The sequence below is a fragment of the Carcharodon carcharias genome, chromosome 6, assembly GCF_017639515.1.
Source record: "Carcharodon carcharias isolate sCarCar2 chromosome 6, sCarCar2.pri, whole genome shotgun sequence".
NCBI classification, from domain to species: domain Eukaryota; kingdom Metazoa; phylum Chordata; class Chondrichthyes; order Lamniformes; family Lamnidae; genus Carcharodon; species Carcharodon carcharias.
Window position 1 is genome coordinate 57,361,528 of NC_054472.1, and position 25,644 is coordinate 57,387,171.

A 25,644-nucleotide genomic window follows, 5' to 3' on the forward strand; every position below is an offset into this window, starting at 1 on the left:
ATATCCATTTTCTTTCCTCCTTGTATTCTAGGCGAAATCTTAATTATTTTTCCAATGCCTATGCAGCAGCTGTTGGTGCAGTTGACCCAGACACAGGAAACGGAGAGCTGTGTATCAAAGTTCCATCTGAACTATGGAAACACGTTGATGGTAAGTATAAATGCATACTGCAAAGTATAAGCTTTCAGGGTACCACAGCCTAATGTTTCTGGTAATGTATTAGCAATTCTGAGATTCAGTTCAAATCCTAGCGTGGCAAATTATGGAATTGAACTCAATAAATCTGGACTGGCTTCAAATAAAATGAACATATGGAGTAGGCCATTCAGCCTCTCGAACCTGCTCCAACATTTAATCAGGTCATAGCTGATATAATTGTGGCCTGAAGTCCTCATTCCCACCGACCCCAATATCCTATACAAGCCTAAAAGCAAGCAAATTGTTAAGAAAAAACCCAACTCTTCACAGATGGGACCTGTCACTTTACCCAGACTGCCTGTGACGCTGAACCCAAACTATATGGTTGACTGCTAATTCCCTGAGGTCAGCTAGAGTTGGGCAGTGTACACTGCCTTGTCGGTGTCACCCACATATCAAAAATAAATATTTTTAAGATTCTTTTAGAAGAAAATGTTAATTTTTCTGCTTGTAGGCACATGATTTATTGCCCAAAATGGTTAGCAGAGGGCTAATTCTGAAATTTTAAAATGACAGTATAGGGAATGTTGTGGTTTTTCCATTCTGTGGTCCCTTTGCTCACTGGCGGTATCAGCAGGGATATATGACTGTCTAAATCAATGAGTGAAAAGCAGCATATAGGTATTGAATAAATTGTGAAGCAACAAGTAGAAGAAAATGGCATCGGATTAGCCAAGTCACTTCTTCCACAGCCCTCCCACAAACAAATGAGGCTCTAATATTTTTAATGTTTTAAAATGTCTTAAACAGATTTTAAATAGTTGGCAAAATATACAGGGGTGAATCAAAGGAAATTATTTTAACACCAAATTATTTTGATCTGGAATACACTGCTTGAAAGAATGGCAGAAGGAGACTTGGTACTGACTTTCAAAAGGGCCATGAAAAAGAGAAATCTGTGGGTCTATAGCGAAAGAGCAGGGTGTGGAATTGTAAAGCCTTTTCGAAGAGTTGACACAGACATGGTGGGTTGAAGAGCCTGCTTCCATGCTGTATGATTCTATGTCAGCATGGCTCACTTGGTAGAACACACTCATTTGAGTGAAATACTTCGGGCTTCAAACTCATTCTGAAGAATTAATCTCACAATCTAGGCTGACAATTCATTACAATGGTGAACAAGAGCTGCATTGTTTAAAGTTCAATCTTTCAGATGATATGTTCTATTGAGGCCTAGTCTGCCCATTTGGGTAGACATGAAATAAAATATGGTGCTTTGTCCTGGTTACTATTTATCCCGCAAACACCACTATCAAAAGTAGATTGACTGAACATTCATCTAATTTGTGGGACCTTATATACAAATTGGTCCTAGCATTGCCTATATAACAGCATGGCTGCACTTCAAAAATGATTCATTGGCTGTGAAGTACTGAGGATGTAAAGGATAGAATATTCTGGGCATGTGAACGATGTTATGTAAGTGCAATCTATTTCATGACTTTATTTACAGACCCCTGATTCACCTTGCAGTATTGCCAAACTGTAATATCTCTCTCCTATGGTCCCAAGCCTGAAGTTTCACTCCCCGTTGCTGTCAAACCCCTGGATTCTTTCTCTTTTGCTTTCTTTGTCCCTTCCCATCTATGCTGCAAAACCCAATGTTCTTTTCTTCTCTATCCTTTCTACTACTGCCTCAAAAATTGGTATTGCTGCCAAACCTAATGACACCCTAACTCATACTGCTAAAACTCAAATGTCCACCAATGTTACGAAAGCATAGGATCTCCACCATAGTGCTGCCAAGCAAGAGAACATCCGCTCTAGTTTTACTAGACACCAGATCTGCCCCCAGCCTATGCTACTAAATGCAATATCTTCGCTACCCCTTCACAAGTTTTTGAATATCAAGTTTTTATTTTTAGTTTGGCACCTCTTGCTTACTATTGCCCTGGGCTAAATGAAGAGATAAAAAAAATTGAGCAAATTGGTAAAGTAATATATTGCAATTATCATCAAGGCCACTGATTTGCATTTTTTATGTAAAGGTGGGTACTATTTTAAAATTCGATCTTCAAGACTTTTGCAAAAATTCCATAATGTGAAAATATAACAATGATTCAATTTGGCTTAATCAACCACTGTTGATAAATAAGACTTTAATTTGTATAGTGCCTTTCATGATTTTAGGATATCCCAAAGTGCTTTACAGCCAGTGAAGTTCTTTTGAAGTGTAGTCACTGTTGCAATGTAGGAAACAAAGCAGATAATTTGTGGACAACAAACTCCCACAAACATGTGATAACCAAATTTTTTTTTAGTTATTGATTGAGGGATAAACATTGACTAGGGCACAGCAAGTAACTTTGCCCCAGATTCCCTTTGAAATAATGCCATGGGATCTTTTACTTCTACCTGAAAGAGCAGACGGGGCCTGAGTTTAATATTCCACCTGAAAATTGGCACCCCTGACAGTGCAGTACTCCCTGAGGACTGCACTGGAGTGTCAGCCTTAATTTTTGTGTTGCAAGTCTCTGGAGTGGGACTTGAACCCTCAGCCTTCTGACTCAGGTGAGAGTGCTCCCAACTGAACCAAGGCTGACAATAGTCGTCTTAATACATTTTGTATTATATGACAAGAGAATTTAATTGAGCAATTCCACAGTAAAGCTGCTTTGTGTGATTAAAATGGTACATCGAATGTGCATTTGTTTCATCACATTTTCCATTTCTCATCCATCAGGTTCCCAATTTATTGTCTGTCATAGCTCAAGTATCAAGCTTTTCGTTGTCACACTTCAAAGCATATAGAAACAAATGCAGCCATTTGGAATGTTCAATGAAACTATCTGTCAGACCCTCGCCAAATTTTAAAAAAGGACACAGCTAGGGTTCTGACTTGCAACCTGAATAGCATTTTAACTTTGAATTTAATTCATGCTTGCTGAACAGCAGTTGAAATCTTATTTCAGTAAAGGACCACAGTTTCATAATAGAAAGTGTATATATTGCTCCCATCATTATCAAACAGCATTTTAATTTGATTTACTGTAATTGATTTACATGAGATTTACCAATATATTCAAAAGGAGTATGTTTAGTATTCTGTAAATTCCCTGTCTATCACATTTCACACTGCAAATTTCTGTTACGCTTCTTTTAAAGAACCAAAGGCAGTCAATTGGAATGCGCACAATCCCATGACAGTTGAATGCATCTCAACTGTCATAGCTCTGATTGTCCTTGCCAATCAACCTTAAAAAAAGAAAAGCAGGGTCTTGGCCTGGTCACTGTACTAATAGAAAATAGAAGCTAACAATTGCTTGTTTTTTCTTTTGCCTAGATTGTCTGGCCTCTTCCCCAAGGAACAAGCTCAGACAGCAGTCAACATAGAGAAACATCCAAATAGTAATTGGCAGTTGATTAATCCTGGGTGTTGATTATTCAGCTTATTTTTCTACATGTTGTGTCTGAGCTGTGATGTAAAGGTGACAGGCCAGATGGGCAGTTCGTTATCAAAATTGTGCACAATACTTCAAATTTGCATAACTCCATCTTAGTGCAATGTGTAAAAGCTTTTGTTAATTATACTGAAAGTTTGCAATGGACTATCACAGAAATATACTACCATTATTTTTCTGTTTGCCATTATTAGAAATGAAAGTCCTGAAGGTACATATAGAATTTTCCTTGGACCAGCCAAAGGGAGGGCTTCATTTTGTTGTGCCCAATATAGAAGGTAGCATGGCTGAGCGAGGTGCACATGTCTTCTCCTTTGGTTATGAAAACTCTACGAGGTGAGTAGGTAAATTCTTTAGAATAAATTTTTCTAATACTTTTATACAAATACATTTTTTAAGTGTGTCTAATTATTAATAGCATCATGGAATGATATAGCACACAACGACGCTACTCAGCTCATCGTGGCTGTGCCGGCTCTAAAGAACTATCCAATTAGAATCATTCCCCCTCTCTTTTACCATAACCCTGCAAAACTTTCCAGTTTAATTATTTATCCAGTTCCCTTCTGAAAAGTTATAATTGAACCTGCTTTCACCATCCCTTCAGGCAGTAATTCCAGATCACATGCATTCTCCTCATCTTGGCCAAACTTGTCCTTCCATAAATTTGTGTCCCCTGATTATTAACCATCCTATCCCAGGAAATAGATCGCCTTATTTAACTCTTAACAAAGACCTTCATGACTTATAAGACGTCTATTAATCTCCCTTTAATCTTCCTTGCTTTAAAATGACAATCAAAGCAGTTATAATTCGGTAAATTGCAACAGATGATTGTTATTGCTTGCAGCATGTGGGGCTGAGTTTTACCATGCCATGCTGGAATAGGCTTCTGTCATTCATAAACTGAGCTATACTGAATGCAGTATTGAGTAGAGGCTAAAAGTATCATATCAAAAGTTACTACACAAAATAAGAGCTCAGGGTGTAGGGGATGGCATATTAGTACGGATAGAGGACTGGTTAGCTAACAGGAAGCAGAGAGTAGGGGTAAATAGGCCTCAACTGTTTACAATCTATATCAATGACTTGGCTGAAAGGACCAAAAATGTATAGTAGCTCAATTTGCTGATGACAAGAAGATAGGAAAGTAAGTTGTCAAGATGACAGAAAGAGTTTACAAAGGGATTTGGATAGGTTAGGTGAGTGGGCAAGCGTTTGGCAGATGGAGTTTAATGTGGGAAAATGTGAACTTGTCCATTTTGGCAGGAAGATTGGAAAAGTCGTATACTTGAATGGAGAGAGCCTGCAGAACTCTACGGTGCAAAGGGATCTGGTTCTCCTGGTAAACAAATCACTTAGCATGCAGGTACAGCAAGTGATTAGGAAAGCAAATGGAATATATGCATTTATTGCAAGGGAATCAAGTATAAAAGTAGAGAGGTTATGTTATAGTTGCACAGGGTGTTGGTGAGACCACATCTGGAATACTGTGCAGTTTTTGTTTCCTTACCTAAGAAAGGATATAATTGCATTGGAAGCAGTTCAGAGAAGGTTCACTTGACTAATTCCTGGGATGAAGGGGTTATCTCATGAGGAAAGATTGAGCCAGCTGGGCCTGTATCCATTGAAGTTTAGAAGAATGAGAGATAATCTTGTTGAAACATATAATATCCTGAGGGAACTTGACAGGGTGGATGCTGATGGGATGTTCCCTTGTGGGGGAGCCTAGAATTAGGGGCAGTTTAAAAGTTGAGAATCTCCCATTTAGGTCTGAGATAAGGAGAATTTTTTTCTGAGGTCGTTGGTCTGTGGAATTCTCTTCGCAGAGAGTAGTGGAGGCTGGGTCACTGAATATATTCAAGGCTGAGTTAAATCAAGTTGAGGGTTATGGGAGGTGGACTGGAAAATGGCATTGAAGCCACAATCTGATCAGCCATGATCTTATCAAATGGCACAACAGGCTCGAGGGGCCTTATGGCTGTTGCTCCCAATTTTTCTGTTCTTTTGTGTTCTGTTGTTTAGATTCTTGGAAAGGAGAAAGCATTGCAGTTGAAACACAGATTTCTGTATTGAGTAACTTTCAGTCTTTGAGCCATTTGAGGTCAGGGGATCTGCAATAATTTTGATTGGTTATGCTATTTCTTTCTACTTTGTAGATTTTGGTTCCCCTGTGTTGATTCTTACTCTGAGCTTTGCACATGGAAATTGGAGTTTACGGTTGATGCTGCCATGGTGGCAGTTTCCAATGGAGACTTGGTGGAATCTGTTTATACCCATGATATGAGAAAAAAAACTTTTCACTACATGTTAACTATTCCAACTGCAGCACCAAACATTTCGCTTGCTGTGGGTCCCTTTGAAATACTGGTTGATCCTTACATGCATGAGGTAAGTCAAGCAAAACCATATTTGGTCTGACTGTTGAGATCTCAAGATTTTTATTCTCCATGTTCTATATTTAAAGCATGGAGATCACTTGCATATTAACTATATTTATGAAACTATATTACCAGAATCTGGAATTGGCATGGATTCTTTTAAGCTGTGATATGTAACATTTATAAAGTGAATATCAGTTGCCATGTTGAACTTAAGTGCATTCATTAGCTCCAGCAACAAATATTTGGTTCTACCCCTATAAGTTGCTGAAAGGGTAAACATGAAAAAAATTAACATAGAACAAGAGAAAGTAAATTAGAAGGAAAGTAAAAAGAATTTAACTGCTTTCCCCAGAGTAGTGATTATGGAATAGACTGCAAAGGCTGGCAGTATGGCTGATTGATTTATTATATCACCAAATTGAGAAAGTTGGTGAGAATTTGTTACAGGGTTAAAAGGTATCAAATAAGAAGTTTTCTAGATACCAGGATCAACCTGGCAGGGTGAAATGTCCTGCATTTTCTTGCGGGTGTCACGGGATACATTTCTAAATTATTTTACTCCTAATTTTTACTCCTAATCCTTAAACTCTACTTGATTTTTCTTTAGAGGAAAAGGATATAGACAAACACCATCTTTTTAATATCCAGCTTCTTGACAATTGGAGAGGGGCAGTGAATTTTCGTGTTTGACGCTAGTGTGGGGAGTACAAAATATTTTATTTGGGACATCATTAAGAAACTCCCCACATCAGGTGTTCAAACCAGATGCGGATGTAAAGTCCTTGTAATTTGCCTCAACCATGGGAGAATATCTCTTATTAGATTAGCATGACCTTTCCCTCCGCCCTTCCATTTCTTGTGGGTTCTCTGTAGAGGTACCAATTCATTCAGACATGGGCACTTCTGTGCTGTGGATTTATACCCTTTGTGAATGGGCTGCAAATTACATGTAGGACTTGTAACCCATGTCTGGTTTTGTGTGTGCAAATAAGAAACCTCTGATTTAAGTTTGTTCTAGTTTCAAAACCATATTCAGAGGCAGATAATACCCATTATATATTTTTTGTGCTACGCCTGCAAAATCTGAAAAAAAGTAGGTACATGTAATAAATAGTGAAATAGACAAAAAATGAAATTTATTGGATGACAGTAAATGTGGAGAAGTAGCTTAATGTTCTTTCTAAGTTTATGGAAAACAATGTAGGTTGTTGCTTTGGGAAAACTACATATGTTTGAAAAAAATGCTTTTGAGTTTTTCTTCAGGCTGGTGTGTAACAAATAATCTCAAATATCTGATTGCCACCTTAACTTCCTTCACCATTTTTTTTTTAAAAAGGTATTGGACGTGATTTTCTTGAAGGATTTTAACCATTTCTTTACTTATTGGGCTTAATTAAAAAGTTCAAGATAAAGCTTCATATTTTGATTTTAATGCTTCATCTTCTAATTTCTTCAGTACATACAGGGGTATAATTTTTAGTTACATGGAAATGCCTGTAACTTAATTATAGACCATGATGAACAAGAGCTTAGTACTTGTGTTGAGCTGTTCTACAATAATACTTCAATCTTCAGCTGAAATGTATATGTTGATAAGATCATAAATAATTTCAATAATGTTATACTTTAACAAGGTCCTGCTTCTCCCCATTCCTCTTCTAATTTTCTTAACTTTACTCCAATTTGAAGACATTAGCCTCTTCTTGAGGTACGTTTCCATGGGTGAAGGGGCACCCTCTGGGACCTCACCCAAATAGCAATTCTTAACATCTGAACCTGAACAGTGAATGTTGATGGGTTATGTGGTTAGGGGAGGCATTGTAGCCAAAGTCAATCTTTTCCTCCCTTGTTCGTCATAAACGGGCTGAGTTAACCAGATTTCAGTCAAAAGCAGAAACCTTTTTCTTCCCTAAACCATGCTGCTGAGGCCAATTGTAGAATCCTTGGTGCTGTCCTAGCTGAGGCTACCTAACAACACAATGGCATTTAGCCCTGGGACCACCTTTCTTGTATCAACCAGATAGACGCTGCTTTAACAAGCAGGGCATAAATTTAGACTTAGTACTAAAAACATATTGAGAATTCATAACTACAAATGGATATTGGAACCAAGTCATGACATTTAAGAAGGGCTTTTTTGACCATCAGAACATTCAATAAAACTTATGAAGTAAAACACGGAGACAGGATTAGAATCAAGATTTTTGTGTAGTCAGCATAGTCGCACTGGACTGAATGCCGTCTCCTGTGCTGAGATATCAAAGAATATTTTTGTTTTGGTGCAGGAATGAAGTTAACTTTCCATACAAAGGCTGTCGCTAAGGTGGAATAATTAGGTTAGGGTCTTAAATCCATGTTAAGATATCATGCTTTTGTGGCTGTACAGCTCATGAGACCAGATGATAATGTGCATTAGTGTGACAATGTGTGGCACCAAGAGTGTAGGAGTTCACTTTGTTCCACACAGCAAGCTATTAATTGCAAAAACACCATCAGAAAAATCAGTACACAAGTTTCTTCCCCAACAGGCAGAGAAGAAGGAGGATGCCTTTGCTGTTTGCGTCCTAGATGTTGGTTACAGAGTAGTGTAGGCAGATGCTTGGGAATAACCTACCTGGTTTCTTTCAGTCAAGCAGTTATATAAGTAAAGAGGAAGATAATCTAAAGGGAGAAATGGCATTTGTTTCATAAAACATAGGTGACCTACTAAAGTATTTGAGATTATTTTAAACATATATTGAGGCAATAGCGATCTCAACATAATAAGGTTTAAGATAAAGATTGAGAGGCAGTAAGAAAGACAAAAGACCAAAGTAATACATTGGAATAAATCTGATTTTTAAGGGGATGAGAATGGAACAAGGAAAAATAAACTGGAAAAATTTACTGACAAACATCCAAATTTGGCATTTAAAATGATGTTTAATCAAGTCTAGGAGAGAGAGATCCCACTAGAAAGCAAAAACATACGCTGCTTTAATGAAACAGAATGGAAAACAAAGGAATAAGGACTAAGTTGAAATGAATGATAACATACATAGGCAACAAATGGTAAAGGAAGAAGTGAAGAAAAAATTAGGAAGGCACAACAAAATTAAATTATCAAGGATTATAAACAGAAATAATGAACAAGTTCATAAGTAATAAGAAAAATGCAAGACAAGGATAGGGCCACTAAAGGATGCATATGATAAGCTCACAAGTATTGACAGTGAAATGGCAGAAATATTAATTATTTTGCCTCTGTGTTTACTGGAGAGCCTAACATGGTGGGCATGACATTAGAAGATGAAATCAAAAAAGATATAAAGACACCTTAGATAGAAGGGGAGAAGATAATTGACAAAAGGAAGTGTATTTAGAATAAAATCCCTGCTCCAGAGAGATTAGGTTGGCACATATTAAAAGAAGTTAGGAAAGAGTTAGTGGAGGCACTATGACACACATATATAAAAATTCATTAAAAAAGTGAATAGTGCAACTGGACTGGCAGACAGCTAATGTTAACCCTATATATCAAAAGGGAGATGGAATAAATCTAGGGAATGTAATTAGCTTTAATGCCAGTGGTAGGCAAGATAATCCATGAAACGTATAGAAACTGAAAATATAATAGATTAGGTTCCAAATGGAAGGTCATGCTTGACCCACGATATTGGATTCTTTGAGGGAGCATCAGAAAGGAATAAGAATAATGCAGTAGGTGCAATACATTGGATTTCCAGAAAGCCTTTGATAAAGTTCTGCCTCATGACCAGTATCAGAACATGTCATGTTGGGGGCAAGTAGCAGAACGAAGCTGGCTACAAAGCAGGAAATATAGAGTAGGGGGTTTCAGGTAGTTACTTGGAAATTTGTGTTCTGCAGGGATCATTGCTGAAACTGCTGGTCACCGTTTACATCAATGGTTTGGACTTGGAAATGCAGAGGTATAAAAGGAGGGGGTTGTCGTTAATACAGAGCAACACTACAACAAAATACAAGAGGACATAAATATACTTGCAGAACCGATGTGTAATTAAGAAAAAACTTAAAGATAGTTAAGTGTGTACATTTTTGGTAGTAAAAATAAGGAAGCTGTATATTCCTTGCAAAGCAAGTATCTAAATGGGGTGGAGGAGCAGGTATCGATACAAAAACCAATAACAATAGGTTATAAAGCTGCAAACCCCCAAAGTTTACTTCCAGTGAGAGAGAATTGAAAAGTAGAGAAGTTATGTTAAATTTGCATAGAATTTTCTTAGGCCACACTTGGAGTATTCTGAACAACTCTGGTCTCCATATTATAAAAAGGAATGGAAACACATGATTGGGTAGAAATGATTTATTAACATGATACCACAATGGAGAGGTTATGCCTATTGGCAAGATTGAAAAAGCTGGGGCTCTTTTCTGTCAGAGAAGATTGAGGGGGGATCAAATGGAGGTTTTTGAGATTATAATAGGGTTTGATAGGCTAGACGATTAGAGATGTTGCTGTTTGCCTGTGAGATGTTTCTGCTTGCCTGAACTGGAGACCAGAAATGTGAAATAGTCAGTACAGACAGTAGAATTCAGGAGAAACTTCTTCACCAGAGAATGGTTGGAATGTGGAGCTCACTACAACAGGAGTAGTTGAGGCGAAATAGCAAGGATGCATTTAAGGGAAAGTTAGATAAGTACAGGAGCAAGGAATAGAAGGATATGTACATGAGGTTAGATGAAGGGTGAGGAGGGAGCTCATATGAAGCATGATATACTGGCATGGACCTGTTGGGACAAATGACCTGTTTCTGTACTATGAATAGTTCCTAATATTTTCTAAAACATATTTCAAGCTAATAAAACATTCCAAAGTGCTTCATACAGTTGAGAACAAGTACCGGGTAGCAAATGGGGAAGTTTCAGGGGTGTTGGCCAGAACATTGGCAAAGTAGGTTTTCAGAGTCTTTTGAAAGAGGGAGAAAACTGGAAAGTGTTTGGCAAAGGCAGCCTGTGCTCTGCAACCAGAGGTGGAGTGGGAAGGGGATGAAATTGACACCTGAGTTGCAAGTGCTGAGGGTGCAGTGGCTTGTTTTTTAATATTCATTTACGTGATATGGGTGTCACTGGCTGAGCCAGCATTTATTGCCCATCCCTAATTGCCCTTAAGGTAGTGGTGAGCTGCCTTCTGGAACCGCTGCAGTCCCTGTAGTATAGGTGCGCCCACAGTGCTGTTAGGGAGGGAGTTCCAGGATTTTGACCCAACAATAATGAAGGAATGACGGTATAATTCTAAGTCAGGATTGTGAGTGGTGTGGAGGGGAACTTGCAGGTGGTGGTGTTCCATGCATCTACTGCCCTGTCCTTCTAGATAGTAGTGGTTGTGGGTTTGGAAAGTGCTGTCTAAGGAGCCTTGGTGAGCTTCTGCATTGCAACATGAAGATGGTACAGAGATAAAAACAAAAAACTGAGGATGCTGGAAATCCAAAAACCTGGAAAAACTCAGCAGGTCTGGCAGCATCAGTGGAGAAGAAAAGAGTTGATGTTTTGAGTCCTCATGACCCTTCAACAGAACTGATCTTTCTTTACAAGGAGAGGGAAACATAAGCTGGTTTAAGGTGTGTGTGTGGGGTGGGGGTGGGGGGGGGGGTAGAGAGAGAGAGAGAGAGAGGGGGGGGGTGGGGGGGGGAGAGAGAGAGGGGGTGGGGGTGGGGAGGGGGGGGAAGAGAGAGAGGGGGTGGGGGTGGGGGGGGGAGAGAGAGAGGGGGTGGGGGTGGGGGGCTGGGGGGAGAGAGAGAGAGAGGGGGTGGGGGGAGGGAGAGGGGGGGTTGCGGGGGGGGGAGAAGTCGAGGGGGGGCAGTGTTAGGATAGGAGCAGATCATCAAAAGATGTCACAGACAAAAGAACACAGAGGTGTTGAAGTTGGTGATATTATCTAAACGAATGTGCTAATTAAGAATGGATAGTAGGGCACTCAAGGTATAGCCACAGTGGGGGTGGGGGAGCATAAAAGATTTAAAAATAATGGAAATAGGTGGGAAAAGAAAAATCTATATAAATTATCGGAAAAGAAAAAAAAACAAAAGGGAGGGGGAAGAAACAGAAAGGGGGTGGGGATGGAGGAGGGAGCTCAAGACCTAAAGTTGTTGAATTCAATATTCAGTCCGGAAGGCTGTAAAGTGCCTAGTTGGAAGATGAGGTGCTGTCCTTGGTCTGCTGCATTGTTCCAGTGAAGCCCAACGCAAACTGGAGGAACAGCACCTCATCTTCCGACTAGGCACTTTACAGCCTTCCCGACTGAATTCAACAACTTTAGGTCTTGAGCTCCCTCCTCCATCCCCACCCCCTTTCTGTTTCTTCCCCCTTCCTTTTGATTTTTTTTCCAATAATTTATATAGATTTTTCTTTTCCCACCTATTTCCATTATTTTTAAATCTTTTATGCTCCCCCACCCCCACTAGAGCTGTACCTTGAGTGCCTTACCATCCATTCTTAATTAGCACATTCGTTTAGATAATATCACCAACTTTAACACCTGTGTTCTTTTGTCTGTGACATCTTTTGATGATCTGCTCCTATCCTAACACCCCCCCCTCCACTTCTTCCCCTCCCCCCCCACCTTAAACCAGCTTATATTTATTTCCCTCTCCTTGTAAAGAAAGAACAGTTCTGTTGAAGGGTCATGAGGACTCAAAACGTCAACTCTTCTCTTCTCCACCGATGCTGCCAGACCTGCTGAGTTTTTCCAGGTAATTCTGTTTTTGTGTTGAAGATGGTACACGCTGGTGTCAATGTGCGTCGGTGGTGGAGGGAGTAAATGTTTGTGGATGTGGTGCCAATCAAGCAGGGTGCTTTACCTGGGTGACGTCAAGCTACTTGAATGTTGTTGGAGCTGCATTCATCCAGGCAAGTGGAGAATATTCCATCATTCTCCTGACTTGTGCCATGTAGATGGTGGACAGTCTGTGGGGAGTCAGGAGGTGTGTTACTTGTCGCAAGATTCCTAGCTTCTGACCTGCTCTTGTAGCCACACTATTTATATGGCTAGTCCAATTCAGTTTCTGGTCAACGGTGACTCCCAGGATGTTAATAGTGGGGGATTCAGTAATGGTAATGCCATTGAATGTCAAGGGGCAATGGTTAGATTCTCTCTTGTTGGAAATGGTCATTACCTGGCATTGTGTGGCATGCATGTTACTTTCCACTTGTCAGCCCAAGCCTAGATATTGTTCAGGGTCAGATCTTGCTGCATTTGGATATGGATTGCTTCAGTACCTGATGAGTTGCAAATGATGCTGAACATTGCACAATCATCAGCGAGCACCCCCACTTCTTACCCTATGATAGAAGGAAGATCATTGATGCAGCTGAAGATGGTTGGGCCTAGGACACTAGCCTGTGGATTTCCTGTAGTGATGTCCTCGAACTGAGATGATTGACCTCCAACAGCCACAACCATCTTACTTTGTGTTAGGTATGACTCCAACCAGTGGAGAGTTTTCCCCCTGATTCCCATCAACTCTGGTTTTGCTAGGGCTCCTTGAAGCTACACTTGGTCAAATCCTGCCTTGATGTCAAGGGCAATCGCTCTCACCTCACATCTGGAGTTCAGCTCTTTTGTCTGTGTTCAGACCCAGGTTGTAATGAGGTCAGAAGCTGAGTGACCCTGGCAGAACTCAAACTGAGAGTCAGTGAGCAGGTTATTGCTAAGCAAGTGCCGCATGATAGCACTGTTGATGACCCCTTCCACCACTCTATGGATGATGGAAAGTAGACTGATGGGGTCGTAATGGGCTGGGTTGGATTTGTCCTACTTTCTCTGTACAGGACATACCTGGTCAATTTTCCTCATTGGGTATTTGCCAGTGTTGTAGCTGTACTGGAACAGCTTGTCTAGGGGCACGACAAGTTCTAGAGCATGAGTCTTCAGTACTATTGCTGGAAAATTGACAGGGCCCAATGCCTTTGCAGTATCCAGTGCCTTCAGCTGATTCTTGATATATGAATCAAATTGGCTGAAGACTGGCATCTGTGATGTTGGAGATCTCTGGAGGAGACCGAGATGGATTATCCACTCGGCACTTTTTGCTGAAGATAGTTTTGAATGCTTCAGCCTTATCTTTTGCACTGATGTGCTGGGCTCCTCCATCATTGAGGATGGGGATATTTGTGGAGCCACCTGCTCCAGAGAGTTATTTCATTGTCAACCACCATTCACGACTGGATTTGGCAGGGCTGCAGAGTTTGGATCTGATTGTTGATTGCGGAATCGCTTAGCTCTGGCTATCACTTGCTGCTTATGCTGTTTGGCATACACGTAGTCCTGTGTTGTAGCTACTCCAGGTTGACATCTCATTTTTAGCTCTGCTTGGTGTTGCCCTGGCATGCCCTCCACTCTTCATTGAACCAGGGTTGATCCCCTGGCTTGATGGAAATGGTAGAGTTGGGGATATGCCTGGCCATGAGGTTACGGATTGTGGTCGAGTATAATTCTGCTGTTGCTGATGGCCCACAGCGCCTCATGGTTGCCCAGCCTTGAGTTACTAGATCTGTTCAAAATCTATCCCATTTAGCATGGTGGTAGTGCCACACAATATGCTGGAGGGTATCCTGAAAGTGAAGGCAGGACTTTGTCTCCACAAGGACTGTGCAGTGAGTACTCCTACCCATACCGTCATGGACAGATGCATCTGCAGCAAGCAGGTTGTTGAGGATGAGGTCAAGCCTGTTTTTTCCTTACATTGGTACCCTCACCGCCTGCCAAAGACCCAATGTAGCAACTATGTCCTTTTGGACTTGGCCAGCTCGGTCTATAGTGCTGCTACCGAGTCATTCTTGATACCAGTATTCACTGGCACCAGTATTGGGGAAAGTGGGATCTGCACCGTTGGGATGGTCTACACCTGAGCCGTGCTGGGGCTGGTGTCTAACTAGGCAAGTGGAGAGGGTTTTAAACTGAATAGTGGGGGCAAGGGATCAAATTTGGCAAGATATGGTAAACTAAAGAGTAGAGACAAGGCAAGCTAGACATGTATTAATATGGGAAATGATAAGCAGGCTGTAACAGGAAGGGACGGAGAGCACAATTCTAAGAGTAAATCAGATAAGGCTAGATGCCACAAAAATAATAAGGGCAACTGAAGCACCTGTATCTAAATGCACGTCGCATTCAAAACAAAAGAAGTGAACTGATTTTGCAAATAGAATTAAATAACTCTGTTAACTATTACAGAGACATGGCTACAGGATGACATAGATTGAGACCTGAATATTGAAAGGTACATGACATTTAGGAAGGACAGGAAATTAAGAAAAGGTGGAGGGGTGGCTCTGTTAATTAATGATGGTATTAGCACATTAGAGAGGGATGACCTAAGTTTAGGAAACCAGGATGTAGAAGTTGTTTGGGTTGAGATGAGAAATGATAAAGGCAAGTAGTCACTTGTGGGAGTGGCGTGCAGGTCCCCTAATTGTAAGTACACAGTAGGACAGAGTATAAAAGATGAGATAATGGGAGCTTGCCAGAAAGGTGCAGCAATAATTATGGGGGATTTTAATTCACATATAGACTGGAAAAATCAGATGAGTAAAGGTAGTGTAGGTGAAGAGTTCATAGAATGATGTTGGGATAGTATCTTAGAACAGCATGTTCTGGAGCCAACCAGAGTGCAGACTATACTAGACCTGATATTAAGCAATGAGATAGGATTAATTGATACCACCTTAATGAAGGCACCCCTAGGTAGCAGCAATCATAATATGATTGTATTTTACATTCATTTTGAGGGAAAAATGAATGTGTCCAGGACTAGTATTTTTAAACTTAAATAAGGGCAATTATGAGGGCATGAAAGCAGAGCTAGCTAAAGTGAACTGGCAAATCAGGTTAAGGGATATGTCAATAGAAGTTCAGAGGCAGACATTTAAAATGATATTTCAGAACACACACAATATATGCATTCCAATGAGAGAGAAAAATTCCAAGGGGAAGGTTCACCATCCGTGGTTAACTAAAAAAAGTTAAAGCAGTATCAAACTTAAAAAAAAGGCATATAGTTACGCAAAGATGGGTGGCAGGTCAGAAGATTAGAAAGAACATAAAGAACAGTGAAAAATGACAATAAGATTAATAAAGAGGGAAAAATAGAGTATGAGAGAAAGCTAGCTAGTAATATAAAGACAGATAATAAGAGTTTCCATAGATATTTAAATAAGACAGTTAACAATGTGAGTGTTGGCCCTATAGAGAGTGCACCTGAGGAATTGATAATGGAAAGTAGGAAGATGGTGGACGAATTAAACAGGTATTTTGCTTTGGCCTTTACTATAGAGGGCACAAGTAACATCCCAGAAATAGCTGTAAATCAGGAAATTGGAGAGAGGGGGGAATTCGGTAAAAGTACAATCAGCAGGGAGTTGGTATTGAGCAAATTATTGGGACTGTGGGCTGACAAATCCTCAGGTCCGGGTGGACTTCACCCCAAGGTCCTGAAAGAAGTGGCTAGTGAGATAGTTGATGCGCTGGATTTAATTTTCCAAAATTCCCTAGATTGAGGGAAGGTTTCATTAGATTGGAAAATAACAAATATAGCTCCTTTATTCAAAAAGGGATGGAGATAGAAAGCCGGAAACTATAGAGCAGTTAGCCAAACATCTATCATAGGGAAATTGTTAGAAGCTAATATTAAAGATGTTATAGCAAGGCTCTTAGAAAAATTCAAGGCAATCAGGCAGAGTCAATATGGTTTTGTAGAAGGGAAATAATTTTTAACCAATTTATTGGAGTTCTTTGAAGGAGCCACATGTGCTGTGGATAAAAGGGAGCCGGTGGATGTACTGTTCTTGGATTTTAGGAAGGTATTTGATAAAGTGCCACATCAAAGGTTATTGCAGAAAATAAAAGCTTATGGTGTAACATATTGGCATGGATAGAAGATTGGTTAGCTAACAGGAAGCAGAGATTTGGCATAAATGGGTCTTTTTCTGGTTGGCAGGATGTGAAGAGTGGTGTGCCACAGGAATCAAAGCTGGGGCCTCAACTTTTTATAATTTATATAAATGACTTGGATGAAGGGACTGAAGGAATGGTGGATAAATTTGCTGATGACACAAAGATAGGTAGGAAAGTCAGTTGTGAAGAGTATGTAAGGAGGCTACAAACTGACATAAATAGGTTAAGTGAGTAGACAAAGATCTGGCAAATGGAGTATAACGTGGGCAAATGTGAAATCGTTCATTTTGGCAGGAAGAATAAAAAAACAGCTTATTATCTAAATGGTGAGTGATTGCAGAGCCCTGAGATTCAGAGGGATCTGTGTGTCCTAGTGCATAAATCACAAAAGGTTAGTATGCAGGTACAGCAGCTAATTAGGAAAGCTAGTAGAATGTTATCATTTATTGTGAGGGAAATTGATTATAAAAGTAGGGAGGTTATGCTTCAGTTGTACAGGGCATTGGCGAGACCACATCTGGAGTATTGTGTACAGTACTGGTCTCCTTATTTAAAGAAAGATGTAAATGCATTAGAAGCAGTTCAGATAAGGTTTACTAGACTAATACCAGGAATGGGCAGGTTGTCTGACGAGGAACCACTGGACAGGTTAGGTTTTTATCCATTGGAGTTTAGAAGAGCAAGAGGCGACTTAATTGAAACATATAGGATCCTATGGGGTCTTGATAGGGTGGATGTGGAGAGGATGTTTCCTCTTGTGGGAGAACCTAGAACTCGGTCACTGATTAAAAATAAGGGTTCGCCCATTTGAAACAGAGATGAGGCAAAATTTTTTCCAAGGGTAGTGAGTCCTTGGAACTCTCTTCCTCAAAAGACGATGGAAGCAGAGTCTTTGAATGTTTTTAAGGCAGAGCTAGATAGATTATTGATTAACAAGGGCGTGAAAGATTACCAGGAGTAGGCAGGAATGTGGGGTTCAGGTTACATTCAGATCAGCCATGATCTTATTGAATGGCGGAACAGGCTCAAGGGGCCAAGTGGCTTACTCCTCCTAATTCGTATGTTCGTATGGACATTGAAGCCCCCCACCCAGATTACATTCTGTGCCCTTGCCACCCTCAGTGCTCCCTTCAAGTGGTGTTCAACACTGAAGAGTACTGATTCATCAGCTGAGGGGGTGGGGGGATATGTAACCAGGAGGTTTCCTTGCCCAGGTTTGAACTGATGCCATAAGATTTCATGGGCTCTGGAGTCGATGTTGAGGAGTCCCAGGGTAACTCCCTCCTGACTATATACTACTGTGTCACCACCTCTGCTGGGTCTAACCTGCCAGTGGGACAGGCCATACCCAGGGATGGTGATGGTGGTGCCTGGGACATGATCTGTAAAGGAGACTGCAGGGTTTGGAGGTGCAAGGCCACAGAGGTTCATAAATCAGGAGGTGATGGACTGACATGTAGATTTCTATTTTAAATTCAGCACACTTTAAAATGTATAGCATCTGTATCTTATTTCATGTTCCCCATGGGCTCCTAACAGTGACACAATGAAGGCCAGTGTTTGTGCAATTAGTTGCCAGATGCCATGCTGTTAAATATTTACCATATGCTAATAAATTCAGTTACTACAGCTAGAAGTACTCTGAAGTTTAAACATCAAAAATAAAAATGTATCCATAATGGGGAAGAAAAATGGACTATTAATTTTTCAGAGAACATTACCATGTTTGTTAGTAATGTTTCCGAATTATAATGTTACCATCTTCATGAATCATGAACTTTATCTGCATGACTGCAGAAGTTTAGGTTTTGTGGTATGGGTGGCCATGGCTACTTTTAATGGTAACTGTGATGTAATGGTTGCATAATAAGCTAAAGTGGCCACTTGGTGAGTTTATATGATGCCGTTTGTTTTTATTGAAAAAAATTACCAGCCAGCTGCTGTTGTGTAATTTAAGATGTTTCTTACGAGAGTGCATTGCATTTAAAGTACTACTTGCATGATAAAGTCGTTCATCGGTTTTGTGTCATAGTTGATCATAAATTAAATGCAGCAACATAAGATACTTTGTAACTTAATGTGAAAGATTTGGATCCCAGTAGTAGCTTGTGATGATTTGTTTTATGAATTTTCCCTTCATATTCTGTTACAGTCTTTCATATTAGTGGAAGTAATAATTAGCTACATGTATGAACTAATTGCTGCTGCAGTACGCAGTACCATTTTAGTGAAAACCTTCATGCTATGCCATCTGTGGAACTAACAGTATTAATCTACTGTTTAAGAAAAACAAATTTGAATTTTGAGAACTTTGCAGTGATAAAGTCTGCAAAAGTTAGCATGCTGCATTATAGCACAATGTATTCATTGTATTCATTGATGTTGCTTATGTAATAACCTTAGATTTGAGTTTGTGTATGACTTTTGTCTGTTAAAACAAAATTGTGAATTGCATTGCTTCGTGAATTTTTAACTTATGTTACTTTAGTACATACTTTATCAGTGCTTAAGATGTTGCCACTCATTATTTTGAAATGGGGCTAAATATTTCGTTGTTAACAATAATAATTTTAATCTAATAAAAGCTGTTAGTGATAACTGGTGCAACATGAAGTGCCATTTATTTTTACCACTTTTAGATCAGAATATGTTGTTTGTATCACCTGTATTGCAGAAAGTGTGTGTACCCTTACTAAATGTGAATTGGTTACTTGCTGACAAATAATCGGCTTTGTAGACAGGTCAGTAACTTTTTTGAAAGTTGATAATTGTAATTTAAGAGTGCTATAATTGAAAAATACACATGGGGGCAGCAACTAGCAATGGGTAAGACAAGTTTAGATCATGATATGGTTAGTTATACTGAACACTTCAAACATTGGTTCACATTTAGGCAATGCATGTTGTAGGATTCTTCAAAATTTGAAACCTTAACTAGGAAAGATAGTAATGTATCATGCAAACTTTTTTAGACTAAACTGAAATATTTGGAAATAATTAGTGGAGCTAGAAACTTTCAATAGACTTCAAAAATAGCACTTTTACACATTTTCTATACCAAATCTTTTAAATTCTGCAAATTCTTGTAGATATTGATGTTCAGAGATACTTGGGTGTGCTCGTATAAGGAGCTAGCATGCAGATACAGCAAGCAATTAGGAAGTCAAATGGTATATTGGTCTTTAATGCAAGGGGATTGTAGTATAGGAATAAAGAAGTCTTGCTACAAATTATACAGGGCTTTGGTGAGGCCACACCTGGGATACTGTGTGTAGTTTTACTCTCCATATTTAAGGAAAAATATACTGGTACTGGAGGTCGTACAGCAAAGGCTCACTAGATTGCTTTGTGGGATGAGAGGGTTGTCCTGTGATGAGAGGCTGAGTAAATTGGGTCATATTCTTGGGATAAGAGGTCGGTCGTTTAGGACTGAATTGAGGAGAAATTTCTTCACTTAAAGGGTTGTGAATCTTTGGAATACTCTACCCTGGAGGGTTGTGGATGCTCCATCGTTGACTAGATTTACGGCTGAGTTAGACAGATCTTTGGTGTCTCGGAATTGAGGGAAATGGGAGCAGGTGCGAAAGTGGAATTGAAGCCCAAGATCAGCCATGATCATATTGATTGGCGGAGCACGCTCACCAGGCTATATGGTCTATTCCTGCTCCTATCTCTTGTATTCTTGTGGATCCATAGAACATTTTATGGAGCAGCATTTTAACACAACTATAAATTAAATGCTCTATATAAATTAATTCTACTTCTCAACAGAAGGACATATGAAATTGTGTTTAATATGAAAGAAAAATAATGCATATTTTGAAAGCTTGAAATTTTTTTTGTTAGTCTGGCCTAGGACTGGCTAAGTATATTAGCAGTTCCATTTGTCTAAAATTGTGAAATGGACTTAGAGTTCCATGCAATGGAAATTGCATATGGCACAAAACTAAATAATGTATTTCTGACCTTCACCTAATCTAGAAATATAGTTTTATTGAACTGATCTCTTATCTGTTTCAAATTTTGATATTTGCCTTTCCAGGTGACACATTTCTGCTTACCTCAACTGTTACCACTTCTCAAACACACCACATCCTTTCTTCATGAGATTTTTGAGTTTTATGAAGAGATTCTAACCTGCCGATACCCCTATGCCTATTATAAGACTGTATTTGTTGATGAAGCCTACGTAGAAGTAGCGTCATATGCATCCATGAGTATTTTAAGGTGAGTCTCTATTTGGAAAATCATTTTTTGGGAAATGTCGAGTCAACAGTTCTGCCATTGTGAGGGCTACTTGGAGTGAGAATTTCAGGCTGGTTTCAAACATTTGTTAACTGCCTCTTCAAACGGAATTAACAGAATCTTATAAGTGGTGTTTACCTATTCTAGAGTGGGTTGTGATGCATGTTGCTGGGGAAAGTGGAAAGGTGGAATTATTTTTAAAACTACTGCTTGACAATTAAGGAAGCAGGTTGGAATTTTAAATAGAACATACAACTCACCTGGTGCTTTTAGTGGTGAAGGCAGAATCCAGCCATTTGTGGTTGGAGGATCACTGGTTCAATCCACATTGTGCAGAATTAGCTGATCTTTGATAATGGAGGAGCACTTAGAGTTCAGTAGCCCAGGTTAAAACCTTATATTGAGAATTGGAAAAACATTAGAGGGTGAGGGGATCAGAGTGTGCCCATGTTTTTTCCTGATGACTACACAAGCAGTTTCTGTCAGAGTCACTGGGTAATGATTAGGAGCAGAAATTCTGGCGATTTTTCCTCCGCTCTTCCTCCCCAAGGGTACTGAAACACTAGTGTTTTACCAATAACGACTGAACCCATGATCTATCTTCTCTGTAGGCTCAGTACAACAGTATAGGGTGTTTAATGAATTCAGCCATCAGAGTGAGTCTGCTTGTAAAACTTTGCGAGAGTTAAACTTGAATCAGAACCAACTGAGGTTAAATTCCTGACTTGTTGAATTGAAGACAAGCACCACAATAACTGTTCTCCCTCCCTATACCAGCAATTAATGTTGTTCTCAAACTTCTTAAAATAGAAGATTATATTCAAACCATCTAATTAAATGTGCAATGATGAATAATATAATATTGTGGCCTGACTAAGGGTGTTTCCATCTCTGATGAATACTGAAATCATGGCTGATGTTCTGAAGTTTTCAAACTAAAGCTTCTTGTTTGCAAGTTGGAGCTTAAAAAAAAGGAGCTTTATTTTGACCTCTAGTTTGAGATAAATCTCTGAATTTATAATTCAGTAAAGTGCGTAGAAGTTATAACACTGAAAAATAGCTGCTCAATTTTATTTTTGTTTAAAAATATTCTGAATATTATGTTTGTTCATTTGGTAGTTCTGACGACAAATGTACATAGGTCACATATAGCATAGCAAGAGGCAAACTGTCTCAATAATAAAATATTGTCTCAGAACTTCCCTGTCAACAACCATTACAATCACTCCGATTGCAAGTTTTAGTCCCATTTGTGCCAAAGTATGGCAGGTTTGTGCTATTGATCCATTTCTATCAGGAACTGGATGACGACCGCATGCTTGTTTCAAGGAGGAGCCTAAAGGCTGTGAAGTATTTTGAGCCTAAGGAGTAGAAATGAAAACATAGACATTTCAACTGCCGCACCATGCAGTGTTTAGTATTTAAAAGGAAGTGCATTCATTTCACATTAGCATCTTTTTTGTCTAAAAATATTGTTTTTCTGTCTTTGTTCCATCAAATTTTTTTCAACCCATTGTCTCTTGGCCCTTTTGAGGGGGACATTTCCCATAAGTGCTTGTTTCCTTGCTTTCTCATCCAAGTGGTCACTATTCTTATACACAGCTCCTGACTTCAACTGATGTCTACAGCTGTTCTCACTGTAAGCAATCCAAAGGATGAGCTTGAGCCCATTTTCCCTTTTCCATTTGATGCTGAGGCTAGATGTACTGTGACATGACTGAGATCAGTGAAATTAACACAATCGTGGATAGAATCAGAGGCCTTCATGGTCTGAATGACTCAATCACCACAATCACTTGATAACCTCAACAAGCACTTGGCTCCCCCAATGGCTCGAATGCTAGTTAAGTCAAAAGTTGTGGTAGACTCCGGCCTTTTGTTGAGTAGCAAAATGAGCCATAAAATGGAGCCACCCTGGGCTCTTTCACATGGGGAAACCAGTTTAAATTTAAATCGGATGCAAAAATACTAATGGCCAATTCGAAGAGTGTTCCAGTGGCCTGGGAGAAGATTGTTTTGTTTTGCTTGGCTTCTTAGCTAGGAGATGATGTATGAAATGGGGAAAGCAGAAAGAAGAGAGGAAAATTGCTATCAGTTAAATATAAGAGCAGAAAATGATAATTAAAGTTCAACTGACTAATAAAGTTACTGCAAAAGGAAACACCAGTAAGTAATGTTTGTGCTGCATCCTCTTATTTGCAAAAAGATAACTCTGATAATTGATCAGAATTCCTCTTTTACATTCATAGTGATATACCGTTTCCAGATTTTAAGCTCTTTAAAATATTTTGTGCTCATTGCCAGTTCATTTAGTTGTTTGTAGTCTTTAGCAGCTGAAAAGTCCCAATGCGTTTGTTCATAACTAAGATGTAGTTGATTAATGGATATTTCAAAACATTGAATTTTCAAACAGCCAAACAACTGCCAATTATTATGTGATTATTGTGCAGTGGGAATTTAAAGAATGAATATGAAAGGGCTGGCAAGCTTCAAGCTTCCAGTGATACCATCAGTTGATGAAATACAGAGTCAGCTTTGTTAACGTTTGAACTGAATTTCTGTCACCTTTTAAACCACAGTATTTGTTTTGACTAAATAAAATGTCTTGCCTGCCTGAAACCTTAGTCCTATTTTCTCATCTTTCATTTAGCACAAACCTTCTGCACAGTGCCATGATTATAGATCAGACGCCACTTACCAGACGATGTTTAGCACAAGCTTTGGCTCAGCAGTTTTTCGGCTGTTTCATTTCCAGAATGTCTTGGTGAGTATATAAAATGGTGAGAGCCAAGGATATGCACCTTCATAAATTTACCACGTTGATAGTTTTGTATAGACTACTCCAGCACTATGAAAACTTTACAATGTTAGTTAAAAAAATACAATGACCAGTCTGTCTGAAATTAATATCAATGTCAGCTTGATTTAATTGATGACACACTCACCTCAGACTGAAAGGGCTCAAGCCCTTTTAGAAACTTAAATGCATAATTTAGTTGATGCATTAGTGTAGTACCAGGGAAATGCTACAACCTTGGAGGGAGACGCATAAAAATTGAGGCCCCTTCTGCCTGTTCAAGTGGATATAATGACAACATAGCACTTTTCAAAGACAACCTGGGAGTTTTGCTGCTGCCCAAGTGTTAGGATCCCTGTAGAGATAGTGTTTGGTCGGGACAGCCTGGGTTTTTCACCAAATGTCCTGGTATCCCAACTGTTTTCTCCAGTCCGGCTCAAAATTCAGCTCAAATGTCTGGGTTTTTGGCTTTGCTGAGGTCACTCCTCTTTTTACCTTATTTAAGGTATGCTTGCTAGTTCCCAACTTCAGACCCCTTTGAAGGAATTTACACCCCACACAGTTCTGGTTTAGTCGAGGTGAATGTGTGCCTTACAACTCGGGAGGAATGCAAGCTTGCTCCTGAGGTTTTGGAGACAAAATGGAAAAGCGAGATAGAAACCAGGAACTTGCTGCTCAAGTAAAGCCAGCAAGCTGGGCTAGGCAGGCTCTATTCACTAGCATTGGTTTGCACTGAATTATTGAACATACTCTTTCTATTAGAGAGCCCGAACATTGGCTCCTGCAGGACCTGCTCACCACCACAATTAAAAATAAAATATTCTTGCATAGATGCTAAGATATGACTATATATAAAAAATAAACTTTTCGGTGGCCTGTGGAAAGTGAGCCTAACACGTGGGCTTAACTTGCTTTCTGCAGCCCATGGGAAAGCTTTTTTCTATATAGATTAGCATCTGTTTAAGAGAATTTTATTTTCAATTGTGGTGAGTGGGATCTACAGAAGCTAATATTCAGGATCTCTGTTAGACGCTGTTCAATAACGTTTGCCTTGTGATTAAATTACTTCTCCTAAGCTTTTGGAGAAGTGGGGGGAAAAGAAGGGCAGGGTTTCAATGAAAAGGAAGCTTTTACCATCTGTGTTTTAAGCTGTCTTTCTGTGTCTCTGATTTGTAATCTGGCTACCTCTTTACACACAAATTTTAAAATAAACCGACAATACTTAAAACGTTCCTTGTTATAGAAAAAAATAATCTTCTCTGAAGTCATTACCTGTCTCAAAAGCTCAGTAATTGGGAAAGGTTCTGCCCAGAGTGCACCTTTTCCAGTAATTTTTTTGTTCCTAACTTGGATGGATTTTCATTTCATGATTTTTAAGGATCACTTGTCCCCAATCCCCAAATACAAAAGCAGACAGTGAGCTGGGACAGTGAGCTTCAATTGTTCATGCAGTCAGTGTGAGAATGAAAACAAGCTTTACTTGTGACAGATTATTGCAAAAGCTTTCATATTTCTGTTACTTTTCATCTCTCACTTAAGCATTTTTTTTGAAGTCGCCTTAACTGGGATTAAATACTTACATGTGCAGAGGTATCTGACATGCACCGTTTGTTGCACTATCTTCTTTCCTCATATAATTTGCTTTGTTATCCTTTCCCCATTTTGTCCTCCATGACTGGCAAAGATGGCTGCAAAACTACTTCCAGG

The 25,644-nt window shown here is 39.4% G+C and overlaps 1 protein-coding gene across 6 annotated transcripts in view; it reads left to right on the forward strand.

Moving 5' to 3' along the window:
• The window catches only part of taf2 (TAF2 RNA polymerase II, TATA box binding protein (TBP)-associated factor), a 122,541-nt gene that overhangs the window by 18,177 nt on the left and 78,720 nt on the right, over positions 1–25,644 (forward strand). For 4 of the 6 annotated variants that reach the window (XM_041189522.1, XM_041189523.1, XM_041189526.1 and 1 more), the window contains exons 4-8: positions 32–150; positions 3,794–3,935; positions 5,759–5,990; positions 20,938–21,122; positions 23,791–23,904. In XM_041189522.1, the coding sequence (XP_041045456.1) occupies positions 32–150; positions 3,794–3,935; positions 5,759–5,990; positions 20,938–21,122; positions 23,791–23,904 (792 nt within the window). Of the gene's footprint in view, positions 1–31; positions 151–3,793; positions 3,944–5,758; positions 5,991–20,937; positions 21,123–23,790; positions 23,905–25,644 lie in introns of those variants that run through there. The other 2 variants (XM_041189525.1, XM_041189527.1) reach the window with 2 other exon arrangements.